At 34.5% G+C, this 18,757-nt stretch overlaps 1 protein-coding gene across 1 annotated transcript in view; it reads right to left on the bottom strand.

Annotated features, from left to right (window-relative positions):
* Positions 1-18,757, bottom strand: part of NDST3 (N-deacetylase and N-sulfotransferase 3) — a 213,106-nt gene that overhangs the window by 143,421 nt on the left and 50,928 nt on the right. Inside the window, exon 3 of the mRNA XM_025385288.1 lies at positions 1,916-2,003. Coding sequence (XP_025241073.1) covers positions 1,916-2,003 — 88 coding nt within the window. The remainder of the gene's footprint in view (positions 1-1,915; positions 2,004-18,757) is intronic.

The following is an 18,757-nucleotide window of genomic DNA, read 5'->3' as shown; positions in this document are numbered from 1 at the left end:
GGGTGCTAATTAGATTTTTTAAAAGAGACAGATTCTTGCTCTGTTGCTCAGACTGGACTGCAGTGGCATGAACATAGTTCATTGCAGCCTAGACCTCCTGAGCTCAAGTGATCCTCCCATCTCAGTCTCCTGAGTAGTTGGGACTACAGGCACATGTCACTATGTCTGGCTAACCAATTAGATATTTTTATGAAAAAAAGAAACTATATTGACCCGATCTGATATATACACAAAAATCAATTCCAGATATATCACAGATTTATACATTGCCAGTCTAGGCAATATAGTAAGACCTCTTCTCTACAAAAAACACAGGCAGTCTAGCCGGGCGAGGTGGCGGGCGCCTGTAGTCCCAGCTACTCGGGAGGCTGAGGCAGGAGAATGGCGTGAACCCGGGAGGCGGAGCTTGCAGTGAGCTGAGATCCGGCCACTGCACTCCAGCCTGGGCAACAGAGTAAGACTCCGTCTCAAAAAAAAAAAAAAAAACAAACAAAAAAAAACACACAGGCAGTCATGGTGGCATGGGCCTGTAGTCCTAGCTACTCAAAAGACTGAGGTGGAGGATTTCTTAAGCCTAGGAGGTTGAGGCTGCAGTGAGTTGTGTTTGCACCACTGCACTCTACCCTGGGCAACAGAGCAAGACCCTGTCTCAAAAAGAAAAACAATATTCATGTTCTTGTGGTATGCAAAGATTTCTTAAATAAGATAGAAAAGGCTGACCATTAAACAAAAAAATGATAAATTGAACGACAGTAAAATTAAGTATTTTTGTTCATTAAAAGCGCCATAAGGAAAATTAAAAGACAGCCAGACAGCAGGATAAAGTACTTGGAACACGTGGAACTGTAAAAGAATTTCAAGGAAAGAATTTCTACAAATCTTTAAGTAAAAGCAGAAAACCCAGATATTCCTCAAGAGAGAATATCCAAATAGCTGGTCAAAATATGAAGAAAGATCATTCACTGCTCTTCAGAGAAATGTACTTTAAAATCCTAATATGATATCTCTACATGTCCACTAGAAAGGCTAAAATTAAAAAGACAAACAATATCAAATACTGGCAGGCATACAGAGCAACAGGAACACTCATACTGTTGGGAATATAAATAGGTACAACCATTTTGAAAAACTGGCATTTTCTTCTAAAGCTAATTATAAGTGTGTCCATAACTAGCAATTCCATTCCTAGTTGATGATTAACAGAAAAGAATACTCAAATTCTTTAAAGGACAGGTATAAAAATGTTCATAACAGGGAGTTATGAATATTTCTATTCAGAAAAACTCAACGTCTGGAAACATCCAACCATCTACAGCTGAATGGAATAGATAAGTATATTTTGTATGTTCCAACACTGGAATACTGTACAGCAAGGAAAAGTAAAGAATCATAACCTATAGACAATAATATCTCTGAAACAGAAATAACATTGTACAAAATGAGCTGGATACAGATGAATATTTACTGTGTGATTCCTTTTACATACCTCGCAAAGCCAAGCAAAACTAATTCATGATATTAGAAGTCAGGATCCTACTCTTCTTGGAGAGAAGCTAGTTATTGTGAGGGGCACAAGAAGTGGAGATTTTGGACGTGTTCTCTTTCTTGTTCTGCCTGTTGTTTACACAGCTGTGTACACTTTGAAAATTCACTGAATATCACATTTACTATTTATGTACTTTTATATATGTAAATTATAATTCAATAAAAATGAAAGGCCATCAGACAGTTCCATAAACTTTCAAACCATTAATATTCTACAAAAATTAAAAAATAACATGTTAAATGGAATTGAATGATAAAATGCTGGGGAGGAACATAGGGAATGTAGGAAGGTGCTGACCGGAGAAGTGTTCAATTTTAAGCAGAGTGATCAGAGAGGTCTTAATGAGAACAGTTAATCCCTTTTTCTTACCTGTATGGTAAAATTTCCCTGAAAATCCCAGGTTGAATGTAAAATTTGTGATTTGTGCACGCAAAAGATTCTGGGTATCAAGCAGGGCCTGAAATATATAATTTTTAAAATGTATCAGGTAATGAATGGCATCAAAAAGTTTCCAGAAGATATATCCTTTTTGCATTCAGAGGATAAAACCGGTTCCTTATACATGCGAGAATTAAATAATGGAAAATAGTTTCTTTAGCACTTTAAAACTAGTGAGATACTTTTGAGTTTACATGAAACACATACATCTATTTATCCTTTAGCTTGCAATAAATCAGCAAAAAGTGTCAGTTGGAAAAAGGAAGTTAAATGGAAAGAGAAGTTTATTCTGTATGTATCAAAGGAACTAGTATCTAGTACATAAAATATATCCAATTTGCCCTTCAGGCACATAGATCACCAATTGTCAAAAGAAGGGCACTCATTTTTAGTGAAGCTATGCCAGAACGTATGTTGAAAGAAACAGATTATTTCTCAAACAAGTCTTTGGTTTTCAAAATCCAAATCTGAGATTCCCAAAAGATAATAATTATTATTCAAAATGAGATATCATAGTAAAGTAGATCTCTAATTTGCCCTTTCATTAGAAAACAGACTAATAAAATATCCTACTTCTGATAAGTAAAGCTATTTTGAATTACAGTTTTAATTGTTATATCCTATAAAATATTTACCATGCTGAGTATTTAATGTACTTTTCTTTCTTCTTTTTTCTTTCTCAGTCACAAATTCTGATTCTTATATTCCTTCTCTCTGTCTCCTTCTCTGTCTGTCTCTTCCTCACACACACATACACACACATACACAGTAGTTGAGTGTTCACTTCAGCTAGGCAGAAGGTAGTGCTGTTAGATTTGTAAATGATCTTTCATAGATGAAATTAGTGGTAGATCCCAGCTTAAGGATATAGATCCAAATTAGGCACTCCTTTTACTCTATCACACCTTATCTTCTTTATCCCTTTCCTTAATACAGTTGGGCCCACAACTAAATCTTATTTTCTTAATCATAATGCTGACATCTGGAAGGTCTGTCTGCTTTATCATGTTCATGGTCCCAGCTTTTTTGGAGCATAAGCAGATATACAATTTTTTATTCATTGACTACCCCATGATTGTATGCTTTATCTGAATGCAAGAGATTCTTCCTAATTGTAAAAGCAGAGGTAGAGAACTACTGGGTTCAAATTTAGACTCATCTAGCCAATGGTAAGTTTTTGAAATTTAGCTATCTAATTCTTTTGATATCACTACTCTCTTAACATGAGCAAGCTTTTTGGTGTGCACAACCAAACCATGTAATATATGCATCCTGATGACACTCAGAAATAGAAGACAGGCCTGTTGGTGGACCTCTACACCTAACTAGGGGAGCAAAAGACTGAACTGACGGCAATGTCATCAGGGACAGATTAGGTCCTTACAAGGTGGGGACGGTTTGGATGGGGGAGGGGGAATTCAGCCAGCTGGACATGATGAAGTTACAAATGGAACTTCTAGGTCAGATGCTGGACCCTGGTGTGGGGAAGGATGTGCCTAGGTATAAGATATATAATATACATATACAAGTGTCTGTATATGTATACTGCTGACAATTATAACACACACACATTTTATATATATATATATATATAAAAATATATATATATATATGTATTTGCTGACAATTATAATATCTTCCCTTTCTTTCTTCTCCCCTTCTTCCTCTCTCAATTCTTTTGTTCCCCAGTTGAACATTCTAGCCTACCCTTCCTATATTTCCTTCCCCTTAGATCATATCTTTCTTCTTTTTCTATTTTACTCACTTCATTTCAGTCTCTTATTTTTCTGCTTTCAATGGTTAAAATATAGATTCCAAATCTATTTGAACGTATTTTTTGTGTGTTCAATGCTTTAAGTCTTACAATTTGGTAAAATGAACATTCTTTCTTTTTGCCTTTCTTCTTATTCAAACTAAATATGAATTTAAACTTTGCTTTGTGATCCTTGATTGCATTTTTAATGTAAATTTACAAAACTTGATAAGAAAAACTATATATAAGAAACCTGTCTTGTTCTTAGGCCTTAGAAGCTAAATAAAGTTACTGTGAACTAAACTCTTAGTCAACTAGAATACAATGATTTAAGTTACTAAATTAGCCCTGAATTTGCAGATTTGAGTTGCCATTTTATGTATTTATTTTATATTCTAGAAACAAACACTAAAACATATAAAAGATACATTGAAACAGATGGCAGATACTAATTATTCCTATATATGTAAAGAGGGGAAATTTATTTCTAGATGATATTTTATATACTTAAGATAAGCAGTGATATTTGTCATCTTTTATGTTGTTTTTATAAACCAGATTTTGCAGATGTTTATGAGAACAATATTATACATTCATCCATTATTCCCACCTTTTAAAAATATATTTATTACTGGCCTAACCCTTGTAAAAAGCTTAAGCACCCAGCAATATGCTTAGATCATATCCTTTTCACTAAACCCTTCATTACTAGAGTGATTTTATTCAGCATTATTCTATTTTAAACTGAAGTAATCTACTCATTACTATGAACAAAATATAAAAATGATATAAAATTATACTTTTTTCTGTATATGCAACATGTCTAAAATGGTGTGATCATATCTAAAAATCTAATTATAATTAAGTCAGTGCTCCACCACCATAGACAGAAAACCACGTGTATTCTGGGCAAGCAAAACCCATCTGATAGAGTACTGTAGTCACGGAGGAGGTAAGGAATCACAACTGTCTGAAGAGGCACAATTTAGTGGTCTCCTCAAATGCCAATCCAGGAACCCTAAGAACTTAGATGTCTACCTTCAAAAGTGGTTTGATTATTGAAAAATGGGACTTTTGTTTTTAATTATTCCAAAATACTGTATTATATATAGGAAGGTAATTTACAATTCCATGTATCAATTATTATTTTTAAAATAACATTTTTTTCTAATTAAAAATAATTAAAATCACTAATAGAGTATTATGATGTGTTTTCTTTCCATTTTTCTCAATAACTAAATAAACACATATAACTATATTTTCAGACATATAGATATATAGGTAAATTAGTGCCATAAAATAAAAATTAGAGCTATAGCAATCAGGATTAAAAATATAGAGTTTTGAATTTTTCATTTGACTGTATATCATGGGCTTTCTCCTATCACATTAATCTTCCAAAACCAAATTTTCTAATGAATGCAGAAGATTGCATCAAATGACTATACTATAATTTATTTACCCATTTTATCCTATTGTCGTACATCTAAGTTGTTTACTTTTTTGACTAATATAAATAGTGTTCTGTGTGTCAACACATATTTATGTAGTTATGAATCTCATAATGATGTTTCAGTCAACAATGTAGCACGTATATTTTGGTGGTCTTAGGTATGTAGTAGGCTATACCACCTAGGTTTGTGTAAGTACACTCTGTGATGTTTGCACGACAACAAAATTGGCTAACAACACATTTTTTAGAACACCTCTCCATCATTAAGCCACTCATGACTACAGCAATGAAGCAGTCATTTCTGCAGCAGAAAATAATTGTTTATCCTTTAGCAAACAAAACATTTGAAAATGCTTATCAGACTGTTAGAAGGGAACATAATGTGCAATTTAATTATACAATAATTGCATTTCAAATACAATTTAACACAAAAATTTCAAAATTATCTTTCCAAATTTTAATCTGTATGCTACCCCACTAACTTTTTTTTTCCAAGTCTTCATTTTGCAAAGCTAAGAAAGTTTGTAGGCATTAAAATATCTAGTTGAAGACAAAAAAGATCTAATTTAAAGAATCTGAGTTCTGAGAACTGAGCAAAATTATAGCCTTTGAATTTTCTCTAACTTTTGTTAGCAGAATAAATCATCAAATAGATGAAGAGGCAGAAATTGAAATTAAAAGTAATTGCAAAGAAGTTTCACATGAAGATTTATGTTAGTGTTCATGACATGTGTGGCATTCTTGGTGGAAAGTCTTGATAATTTTTTTGTTTCTTATTTGTGCTTCTTAGATTATATTTTGACCTATTTTAGCAGATAAAATTATTTTCGTTTGAGCACAGTGCTTTTAGAGTTAATATTTTATAATCAATCATATACTATTTAGAAATATACATGTCTATATTTGCTAGAGTAAATGAAATCAATTAGGCAGCAAATGATAAGCTCCTATGCCTATGTGTCTAGACACACACGTGTACACGCACTCATACCTCCTCCAGGCATCAGATATATTTAGTATACTAGAGAGTATTATTCCCATTTCAGAAGTGGTAGACATGATTTATATAGTTTAAGTGGCTTTCCCTTGGTCACAAAGCTATTGAAGAGCTAAAGAAGTGACTTAACGAGAATTTTGGATTTCGAAGCTCACTGCTTCTGTTGTCCATGGAAACAACAAGAATACAACATGAATCCTGTTATCACTGGCATACAGAACTGTGGTGACATACTCTCCCAGAAATGAACACAAGGATGCTCTTTTTTCCACTTCCAATATTTAACTTTTAGTTTTCAAAGCCTAAAAGCATGAGGGGAATGGGAAAACTAGATTGCTCAGTGAATAGTCAGCTGTATTATTTAGGATTTTCCAGAGACAGGACCGACAGGAAATAGATATGGATATAGATATAGGAGGTCATTTATTATAGGATTTGGCTCATGTGGTTGTGGAGGCAAGCTGGAGGAATAAGAAAGCAGATGATATAATTCAGTTCACAACGGAAGGCCTGAGAAATTGGTGGTGGTGGTGGGTGATGGTGTAAGTGGCAGTTTGAAAGCCTGAAGCCAGGAGCGCCTGTGTCTGAGGCAGATAAAGATGGATGCCTCAGCTCAAGCAGAGAGAGTGAGTTTGCCCTTCCTCCACCTCTTGGTTCTATTCAATCCCTCAGTAAATTGGAAGATGCCCCCTATATTGGGGAGGGCCATCTGCTTTACTTAGCTCACCAGGTGAAAAGCTTCTCTCTTCCAGAAACACTCCCACAGACACACCCCAAATCACGTTGTAGCAGCTATATGGGCATCCCTTAGCTTAGGGAATTCCTTACGTTCACACATAAGATTAGCCACCACACCAGCCAAACTAGTAATGTTTACCCACTGGCATCCAGATTAAAGAACACTTATTCATTGTACCATCTGCAGAGTTGGACTGCAGGACACTGGAGTACTATGAAGTGCTCCAATGATCACTTTAGTCTCTCTCTGACCAGGTTTAGAACTGGAAAGACTATACAAGACTTGTTCTCAGACAAGAAAAACATTGAAATATGCTGGAAACAGTTAATTAGGTTAATATTAGAGTAGGGCTTCATGCACAATTAGAGGAAGGATACCCTTAGAGGAAAATAATAAATAATAAGGCCAGGATCAGCTTTACTATTTGATCTACCTACACAATTGACATTCAGCAGGGAAATAAGAAAGAATACAGGAAAGATGGGCAAGCTAGTGGGAAGCATAATATCTAGTCAGTTTTTGCAACAGTATTTAAGCTCCCTTGACAAGAAATCTATAGACATGGCACTGCATTATCTAACTTAAGAACACTCCTAATGGCAAGACAATCACTCAGCTCTCACTTGCCCATATTCTAAATGTGAAGTCTACATATAAAAATGTAGAAACTTTATTTATCCTGCCAGATTAAAATAGTCTTAAAGACCAAAGGCTGGAGTGTGTTTTCTATGAGCTTTCACCTAGGAATTTGCTAAGTACAGTGAGGAGTCTTAGAGATTATCTTTGCTCTTATTAAATTGCCTTAGGCCAAGGCCACCATCTGCTGAGTGCCCAGTTCTTGAGCTTGGCCTCACCAACATGGCCATGATGGAAGAGCAGCAGATTGAAATCAGAGTGACTTAGGACTCTGGCTTGGCTACTTGATTACTACGGAGTAATAATATGAAGCTTGGACAAGTTACTGAACCTTTCCAAATCACGGTTCCTCCCTTGGAAAACAAGAATAACAATATGTAGCTCCCAGGTTTTGTATGAAGATCAAATGAGAAATGGATATATGGCCCTAAATCCTTTCCTAATACACAGAAGTTGAGTTTTAGCTTTGTGAATGAAATCCTTCGTTATTCTGCCAACTTTCAAAGGTCCTTATTGTCCTGTCACAAAATTCCATGTTCTATTACTTTCTGTTACTCACATGAAAACATCAGGCATATGCCTAAAATTTTAAACTATATTTTTAAATTGAGCCTTAACACTTCTGGGCTTGTCTAATCAGCACTAAACAGGAAGATAATCCAAGCAGCTGTATTATAATAACTTCACAGGGCTTTATATTGCTTGGTATTTTTTCTAAATGAATTTAATGAATTTTCATTCTTCACCTGAATGCATGTGTATTTTATTGTTTCTATTGTAGTAACAGAGTAAGGACAAAGGTTTGTGTGAAAGCAGAGAAAAGAGTTATAGAGCAATCTTGAGCTACTTCTGTCACATACTTTAGCTGGTCTTGTGCATACATTATATATAACCTCTAAATTATAGCGGTGAAGAATGATTTTCCCAGAAGATTTCTGGAGCTGAATTTGGCAAATAATGGTAGGCGAGTGGGGAAAAGAGAAAACTATTAAGTAAGTGCTACTATCACTAAGTATTCACTTGAAATTGTTATGCACATGCTGTTTAGCTTACGGTTGACATGCTTAGTCAAAATACTAATGTACTTTTTAAAAGAAAATGTTAAAAATAGTTCACTATTTTTTACTACATAGTATCTCTAGGAAACTATTAGTTAAATCTCATTCATTCAATTGTGAAGAAAAGGGATGTTTATATATTACTATAAACATCATTTTAATACCTTAATTTAAAATACTTGCTTTTAACAGCAAAGCAGAAAAGGAAGCAGAGCTGTAAGATTTCACATTAGGGGATTGAGGTGTCTCAATCCACTTACTGTTATTGCAGAACCAATTAGATTTCCTTTCAGTTGCAGAGGTATGAAACTCCTTAAGTAGTGCATCTGTTCTGCTCAAGACATGAAAATGCTAAATACTTAAAAAAATCACCACAATAATTAAATGTTCAGCAACCCACCCCCCTCCAAAAAAAGGTTTGTGTTATGTGTTAAAAACAAAATGTGAGATTAAAGCTGGACTATAAACTCCATGAGCAATGTCTATCCTATTCACTGCTGCATTCCCAAAATCCAGCATGATGTCAAGAACAGAAGGGAAAGTAAGTATTTATTGAATGGGAACACGAATGAATTTTGATTGATCTAATGATGCAATAAACTCATAAAGATTTGAAAATGGTCAGTGTAGAACATTTATTTACTATTTTATTTTCATAAACTGTTTTGAATCTTGGTGAAGAATTTCAACATAATTCAAATTGGAAAAAGTAATTAGAAAACATTTTATTTCAAATTATTTTGAAAATTGCTAAAATGCTAAAATAAAAGCATTTCCTATTTCAGTGCTTCTCAAACTTCTATGTACATAAAGATTATCTGGGAAACTTAACAAAATGTAGACTTCTGGGTCCTAACCCGGAGATTCAGAACAATCATCCTGAACAAGGGCAATGTACCCTGGGTGATTTTGATATAGGGGACATTATACCACACTTTTAAGAATCACTGTTCTATTCCTTGATTTCAAATAGTTCAAGGTAGTTTCTAATTTATTTATGACTTGTTTTTCCTTTTGAGTATGAAATTTTTGATGTTCACTTCTTAGTACAGTTACTGGTACACAGTAAGGAAATAATTCAGCTAATCAATGATTTCTAAGCCTCATAATTAATAGATACTGTGGATTCTCCAATAAGAAATACTCTAGACAACATGGGATATATAAGGGCCATCTGAATTCAGTTGAGGTCCTAAAAATTGTGCTGGCTCAAAAGTACTCTGTGAAGGTTAACATTACATGTGAACTTGAATGAGGTATGGGGTGCTTAGATAATTGGTCAAACATTATTATGGGTGTGTCTGTGAGGATGTTTTGGATGAGATTAACATTCAATTAGCAGACTGAATAAAGCAGATTTCCTTCTCTAAAGAGAGTGGCCCTCATCCAATAACATGAAGTCTTAAGTAGAACAAAAAGATTGAATATTTTGCAAGTAAAAGGGTGCTCCTTCTGCCTGACTGCCTTGAGCTGGAAAATTGATCTTTTCCTATCTTTAGACTTAAACTGAAACATTGACTCTTGAGTATCGAACCTGTCAGATTTTAGACTGGAACACACACTATCAGTTCTCCTGGTTCTCAGATTTTCAAACCTGGACAGGAACTGCACACTTGGCTCTGCTGGATCTCCAGCTTGTTGCCTGCATATCTTGAGACTTCTCAGCCTCCATAACCGCATAAGCCAATTTCTTATAATAAATCTATCTATCTATCTATCTATCTATCTATCTATCTATCTATCTACCTACCTACCTACCTATCTATCTACTCGAGTCATAATGGAGTATGTATTGGATTTCTCTAGTGAAACAGAATCAATAGAAGATTATCTATACATCTATCTTTTATATATATCATCACTAGAGTAGTTTGGGTTAGAAATTACACAGCAGAATTTTAGCTTCTAAAGTTTAGCTTTATATTTTTATTAATTTTATTTTTCTTAGTTTTTCTAATTAAAGTCCATTTCAGCTGGGTTGGGAGAACCAGCTAATCAGGTTGTCAGTTTTGGTAAAAATGTGGTAACTCAGTATAAACAGCTCCAATCTAGGGAAGATAAGGTATGAGGAAGCAAGTACTTGCAGAGAATAGACAAGCCCTGACTTATGATGGTTCAAGCAAAGATCTTTCTGCTTTATGATGGTGTAAAAGTGATATGCATTCAATACACAAGAATATAATCCCACTGTATGTCAAGGAGAATCTGTATATAAAGGTGGTTTAAGAATCAGAGAGCTGTGGGACTGTAATGTGGTTCAGCCCCTTTGGAAAACATTTTGGTGACTACTCAAAAAGTTAAACATAGAATTACCATATGACCTAGCAATTCTACTTCTAGGTATGTACTACAAGAACAAAAAACAGTGGTCAGACAAATACTTCTACATACATGTTCATGGTTGTACTATTCATGATAGCTAAAAGGTAGAAACAATTGAAATGTCCATCTGTGGATGAATGGAGAAACAAATTGGGCTATGTACATACAATTAAATATTATTCAACTATAAAAAGAAATGATGTACTGATACATGTTATAACATGGATTAACTTCAAAAACATTATGCTAAGTGAAAGAAGCCAGACATATATGGCCACATATTGTATGCTTCTATTTACAAGAAATATCTAGAATACGTACAGCCATAGATAGAAGAGATTGGTGGTTGCCAGTGTAGGGGGCAATTGGGTGCAACTGATTGATGAGTATGGGTTCCTTTTGGGGTGATAAAAATGTTTTGGACTAGACAGAGGTTGTAGTTGCACAATACTGTGAATGTACTAAATGCTACTGAATTGTTTACTTTAAAACAGTTAATTTTACATAAGTGAATTTTGCCTGCATCAACAACCACAAAAAACCCAGAATGTACAACTGTGAATACTGTTGTCTCCATGTTTTCCTCTGAATTTTATGAAAATGGTATCATGCAAGTTAACCATACCAAAATTATTTGCAATACATGTCCTATGCTCTTTACACCAATTTTAAGAAAACTGTCCAGAAGTAGCACCAAGTCAAACACACAATGAACTATTGGGAAGCAGTGACAACTGATGTTCAAAAATCCCTACATTACATGGCCCATGCCTTAGGCCTTATGTTCTATAATTTCCTTTCCTACTCACTATGTTCTAGACATATATGCCTTTATGCTGCTTATGTCCTAAAACATACCAAGTTTGTTCACCCCTCAAGGTTTTAGTCTTGCTGTTTCCTCTTAAGGATATGCTTTCCCCAAATACTCATGTGGTTTACTTCCTTACTCTTTCAGGTCTCCACTTACACATAACCTCTTTGGTGAGGCTTTCCTTGACCATCCTTTTTTCTTTTTCTTTCTTCTTCTTTTTTTTTTTTTTTTAATTTTCACCCAGCTCTGTTAAGGCATAATTGACAAAAAGTATATATTGTACACTTAACGTATATATTGTACACTAAAAACTGCATATATTTATAGCGTACAAGGTGATGTTTTAATAAATGTACTTGTGAAATGGTGAAATTAAGCGAATTAACATGTCCATCACTTCACATGCTTATTTATTTTTTGTGATCACCCTCTTTTAAATAAATGCTCAGCCTATCGCTCTATACCTGGATTCTCTGCTTTATTTTTTTTCATAGAATTTATCACTATTACTATTGGCGTATATTTATTTATAACCATCGATTTAGCTCTTACCCTTAGAGCTATTCATTTAGCTTTCTAACAGAATAAATGTAACCTCTGTCTCTACAATGCTAAATCTGCAGTGCCCAGAGCAGTGCTTGGCATGTAGTAGGCTCCCAATAGAGTCTTGTTGAAAGAATGAAAGAATAAATGAATTACTGGTAATGCCAAAAGATTCTTAGTCAGAAGAGGAAAGAATATTTGACTGAAAATTTATATAGGGTAACTAAAGGGTAAATAGAGATAATGACTTCTATGGAAAGGATATATTAAGCACACCTCATAACAAGAGGCACATTTACAATCACGTTGCACCAAGTGGGTAGATCATCAATATTGGATGGGAACTCTTGCTTCAGTGAGGAAAAGTAAGGGCTCAGACAAACCTGTAAGCTATGGATACTTCAGGTAAATGAGATCAGGTTTGGTGTAATGAATAACCTCTTAATGTGGCTTTGGATCATGTCATAGATTCTATGTTTGATGGAATGACATACTTTATAATTTTTTTTGGATGCAAGTTAGAGGAAAGGTACAATTGTATACTGTGTCTAACAACTTTAACACACTAGAATTAAATTGCAGATGCAGAAATAAGCAAAATGCCTATGAGATCAGAACAGCTGTTAGGAAGCAAGTAGTAAAGTTATTGAATTTTGCTATGGTCTGAATGTGTTCCCCACAATTCATATGTTGAAACTTAATTGCCAATGTGGTATTATTAAGAAGTGAGGCCTTCAGGAGGTGATTAAATCATGAGGATGGAGCTCTCATGATTGGGATTAATGACTTCATAAAAGGGCTTGAGGAAGTGGGCTTGCTTCTTTCCATCCCTTCTGCCATGTGAAAACATAGTGTTTGTCCCCTCTGGAGGATGCAGCAACAGGGTTCCATCTTGGAAGCAGAGAGACTTAGCCCTTACTAGACACTGAGCGTGCTGGTGCCTTGACCTTGGACTTTCCAGCCCCCCGAACTAAATTTCTATTATTTATAAATTACCCAGTCTGTGGTATTTTGTTGTAGCAGTACAAATGAACTAAAGCAAATTTATTTTTTAAGAAAGGGTTTCATGCTCTCACTTAAAAGTCACTTTGTTTTACATATATATAGGTCTAACAGGCCTGTGATCTGGTTTCCAAGAATATAGCAGTTTAGATATAATAAATTGGGAATATACATAAACTGATTGCAAAGAAAGATGCTAAAGAACTTAATGGAAGGGTTAGGCAGAAAAAGTGCAAATCACCACAAAAAAATAGATGCGTATATAAGTTAGGGTGCAGACAAATGGCTGGATAAATCTTTATAGCCTCTGAAGCTTCATTGAATTATAAACCCATCACTGATGTTCAAAAAAATGAACATGGTAAAGGTGAAAAATTAGAAATTGTGCCACAGAATTAATACATCAACTAATTAAATCCATATATGTTTATTGAGTGCTTACTATGCATCATGTCTTGTGTCAGTTGCTGGGATAATCAAGTCAAATTAGACCCATCATTCAGTGACAGCACGTTTTGAGGAGAAAAGGAGATAATATCTGGGAAAAGGCTTTTTATTCTGTGAAGCACTAAACACATGTATAAAAAATTAATATAATCTAAAATTTTCTGGAAAATGGCTCATATTTTAAAAGTCAAATGCCATTCTTGAATGAATTATAGATGAGTCAAGCAATTTTAGGAATCAATTCATTCTCACTCAGTTCCAGCGCACAGGCCTTCTCGTTGTTAGGGAAACACAAGATTATTCTTGTTTCTGGGCCTTTGCTCATGCTATTCTTTTTCTCTGCCCCTAAGTCTCTTCCTCAGAGCATCACTTTTAAATTCACATTTCTTTTACGTCTCTGTTCAAATATTACCTTATCAGACGGGCTTTTCCTGGACATCCTTATAAACTTAACAATACTCCTCTATTTTCTGAGGCTCAGACTTCTCTATTTCCTTTGCCCTACATTATTTTCTCCACAACACCTGCCAGTGTCTGATATGTTATACTATGTGCTTACTTGTTTAATGTTATCTATTCCCATTGAACATAAGAAACATGAGAGCAGGGAGCATGTCTGTTCCATTCACTACAGTTTGCCCAATGCTATGTAGTAGGCACTCATAAATATTTATTGAATGAATAAACAAATTAATTAATGCTTCTGACCTGAAATTTAGAGCAGTTTAGACCTGAAGCTGAGGTACATTTCTGGGGCCAAAAAAGGAACTAAAATTGTGGAAAGATATTTCCAGAGAAGGTGGACTGGAAGTTTGGAGGGTCAATGAAGGGACAGTAGAAAAAGCAAAAAGATAATGACTCAAGGAGGAAAGAGAAAAAGCCAGCTGACTTGAGGCATCAGAATCAGAAATGGCCTGCGATCTGACAAAGATTTCATGCCTAATCAAGCTACCAAAATAACTTATTGTGACTTTCTGACAATATTCTAATTGGAAGGTTCTTCAGAAAGATCATTAGTAGTATGGTTTTTGGAGGGAAGTTTCCTGGGCTTGAATCCTAGCTCTAAGGACATTGAGTAACTTTTCCCCTTGGCAAGTGCCTTTCCTGAGTCTTAGTTTCCTTGTTCTAAAAAAGTAATAATGAAAATACCTACCTCACAGAGTTGTAAGTTTTGGACAATAATCTGTTTAAAGCCTCATAGCTGAAACATAATCATTACAATAAAACTTTAATGCTATATCCCAATTCTGTAAAAAGATTTAAAGTCATCATAAGTATGTATAACATGAAATCTGATAGACATTGTATATAAGTGAGTAAGAAAAAGAAAAAATGTAGTAGAGATATAAAATGAAGTCGATTATAATACAAATATAAAAAATACACAAAAATACTCTGGGCACTAACATTAGGTCTATATGGGCTCTACTTCAGTAGATGTGGTGGTGATAGTGGGGCACAAACATATTACTACTGTAACAGGAAAGGGTAGAGATCCCAGGAGTTCCTTCATAGAAATACTCTTCTATTCCCTCAGTGAGTGAAAGTAGGAGAGGTTTGGCAACCAGAACCTGAGTAGAGAATCCTCTGCTTGGGGTCAGAGTAAGGATGCATCACATTACTCATGATTATCACAAAAAAGGATTTAGAGCTGGAAGATACCTTCGAGACTGCCATGCTCAATTTCTCAAACTGTTGCAGGGAAGCTTCTCTCACTAAACAAGAGGATGAACATATTACTGCCTATCCCTCAGACTCTTGGGACCGTGCTATATAGACTGACATGGTTCCTACAAAGAAAAAGATTTTTGAGGGATCTTGTAGTTTATCTGCAAAATCCTAGCAGATTTTTCAATGATCTGCTAATGATCCCTAAATTTTTTTTTCCAACTTTTATTTTAGGTCCAGAGGATACATGTGTAGGTTTGTTACATGAGTAAATTGTGTGTTGTGGGGGTATGGTGTACAAATTATTTCATCCCAGGTAGTGAGCATAATACCCAATAGGTAGTTTTTCAATCCTGATGCTACTCCCACTCTTCGCCCTCAAGTAAGTCCTTGTATCTATATCTACCGTTCTCTTCTTTGTGTCCAAGTTCTAAGAGCAATTTTTTTTTTTTTTTTTTTGAGATGGAGTCTCTCTCTGTCACCCAGACTGGAGTGCAGTGAGGCCAATCTCATCTAACAGCATATTTTTAAATGTTCACCAGTTAAGGCATAAAACCAAAAAAGCAAAACAAGAAAAAAAAGTTTTTGTTTCATTTGTAAAATATAATTGTAACTATGTATATATTTTATCTCTTTATATCTCATCCAATCAGACCCTTTCATAAAACTCTTCTATGTTATAAAGGCTCTAGAATTTTTGTCTGAGATTCTGCTAGACTAAAGAAGCCTCTTTTAATACTGAGACCAACTCACAAGACATTTGAAAATTGCTTATGTCTGACCTATATACCCGAAGAGAAATAGCTCCTTTTTTTCCTGATGTTTTTTCTTCCTTTCGAGTGAAGAAAGATGAAAAATTACAGGTTCCGAATAAATAATGAGATCAATACCAGGATGCAGATTTCAACATCATGTTTTGTATTTGTTAGTGAAAAAATAGCATCTTGTTATGATTGTTATCCCAACTTGTACCATTTCAAACCTCTGTTGTAAATAGAAAGAAAGTTCGTTAATTCATATTTTATTTAATTAAAGGTCAAAGAACCTCTAGCCAATTAACATAGAATTATAAAACCGCCACTGCTGACTTCATATTCATCTCAGGGGCATTGATAGGATGGGCCAATCCATTCCAGTTTAAAATGAGCCTTTCAACTGTTTATAAATGCCTCATAAACAGATTTCCCAAAGCAGAACCAAATTTTAAATTACATTTTCTCTTGAACTTTAACTTGCTGTTTAAAATATTTGATATTCACCTCTTTGTGAAAAAAGTAGGATCAAATGCAGAACTGCTCAATGCCCACCAAGTCTTGTCAGCGGGATTGTGCTAGTTATATAGGTGTAGGTATAGGTGGTTTTAACGGCTTCTTATTCCTAATGGGGATGTAAGGAATGCTTTAAGACAATGTCATGAGGATCAGACGGTCCTTTGCCATTGTTGCCCCATGGACTAGGGATATATATTTGTTTTATTCATTTGTGGTAAGTGGCAGGTGGTCTTTTTCTATTGGCACTCTAACCCTTTGTGCCTTTGCCTCTTAGGTGTGCTCTTTGAGCAAAAGCAGGGCTGACATTTATCTCCATGATGGAGTAAGCTTGACATGGGCTTCTTCTTTGACAAGATATTCTTTTATAGTTATCACCTCTGCTTTCACCTTGTTCTCAAAGTTTATGTCTTACTTTTCATCTGCTCAGGATGAATAATGTGCTCCTCCTTACATAAAGCCCTTCTCACTCTAAATATATCACCTTTTATAAAATACTTTTTCATAGGTCTTTCATTTGGGACGGTGTTGGAATACACTCCAGATCGTATGTATAATTGGTGTGGGGCATTCATATATACACAGGTGAAGCATAAAACATAAACTTCAATGTTTTCGTCTTTGAAATAATTAAACAGAATATCTAAGATCACATTTGTTTATGTTGTAACCTCAGATCAATCTCAGTATTTCTTCTAATAATAACTTGTAGGTTTGATTTAAATTTTGAGTTACAATGGGTCAGATGACTCTTCAACTGGGAAAGATGGCATGATTTTACTCTACTTAGGCCACCAGATAGTCATTTGCTTTCAGTGACCCAGTTCAGATGTAAATCAATGACCTTTTAGCAACTCCAGATGTATTCCTTAATGGGAAAAGTATTGTTTCTTTACAAAGATAACTTCAAAAACTGTAGTAAATGATAACATTATCTAGGTAACTATGTAGACCCCTTAAGTTCTACATTACTGTCTGCATACCACTGAATAACATAATAGATGTTCTATTACTAAGGAAGAGAGGATTTAAAAATCAGCTTATTTTATTTGTCTCCAAATAAATTTTATCTTAATTTAAAGTTTCAAATTTTTATCTTTAGGAGTCCATTTTGTCCATTTCTGTGTTTACTATAGAACAATGATTTAGAGAAAAACTGGTTAAGAAATTTTCATAATACTTTAGAACATGTTCCTTTTCCACAAATGTTTCCAATATCACAAATTCCAGATAGGAGTTAAATTGGTTATTTCCTGAAACTATGAAAATCAATTGTTTTAATTGAATAGACCTAGAAACCTATAGTTTTCTTTTGTCTGTCTTAAGGGGACTCTAATGATAATATCATAATAGAGTCAATTAACTATCACAGAGCCAGCAATGGTCTAGACATGGAAGCTCTGAGTTAATACCTAAACTTCTCAATCAAGGCACAACTGAGTGTCAAGAAAGTTACTATTCATCTTGTTCTTAATTGTTCTGTTTGAAAATATGGATAAAAATATGCACACTGGCTTAGAAAGTGTATTTTAGAAAGACCCTTCATGAAAACAAGTCTTATTGGTAATTTGAACGCAAACATTTTAGACTTGCCCCAAATTGACAAAAACTAAATTGCGGTTTCTTTGTTTCACAAGCTTGCTACTATGGGTTGTATAAAAGCTAACATCATTCCAAGAAAAATTGTAAAGGTGCTGACTAGACTAGCAGTGAAGTGTTGTTTCTTCAGGTATCCTGGTACTGTGAGAAGGTATAATGTGCAGCCGATCATACCTTGGCTACTCGTTATTTTGAGTCAGCTGAGAAAACAACACGGGTTTGGTTTATGTAATTTTGAGTTTCATATTATTTGTATTCTGTAATTCTTTCCATCCACGACAAATACCTTTAGATCAGCCTAGGAAAAAACACATTTTCTATTTTGACCAAAGTTTTAGCCACAGAAAATTATTTGAACATGAGTAACTGAAGATAACCCTAAAATTTTACTTTCATCAAATTCTGAATAGGGATTATTTTAAGAAGGTATCCTTTAAAATATGATTTAAAGTTCTCTAATTGCTATTATTTTTATTC

This window comes from Theropithecus gelada, chromosome 5 (assembly GCF_003255815.1).
Source record: "Theropithecus gelada isolate Dixy chromosome 5, Tgel_1.0, whole genome shotgun sequence".
In the NCBI taxonomy this organism is placed as follows: domain Eukaryota; kingdom Metazoa; phylum Chordata; class Mammalia; order Primates; family Cercopithecidae; genus Theropithecus; species Theropithecus gelada.
Note: the sequence above shows the minus strand (reverse complement) of the source record. Positions and strands in the feature narration are given on the sequence as shown.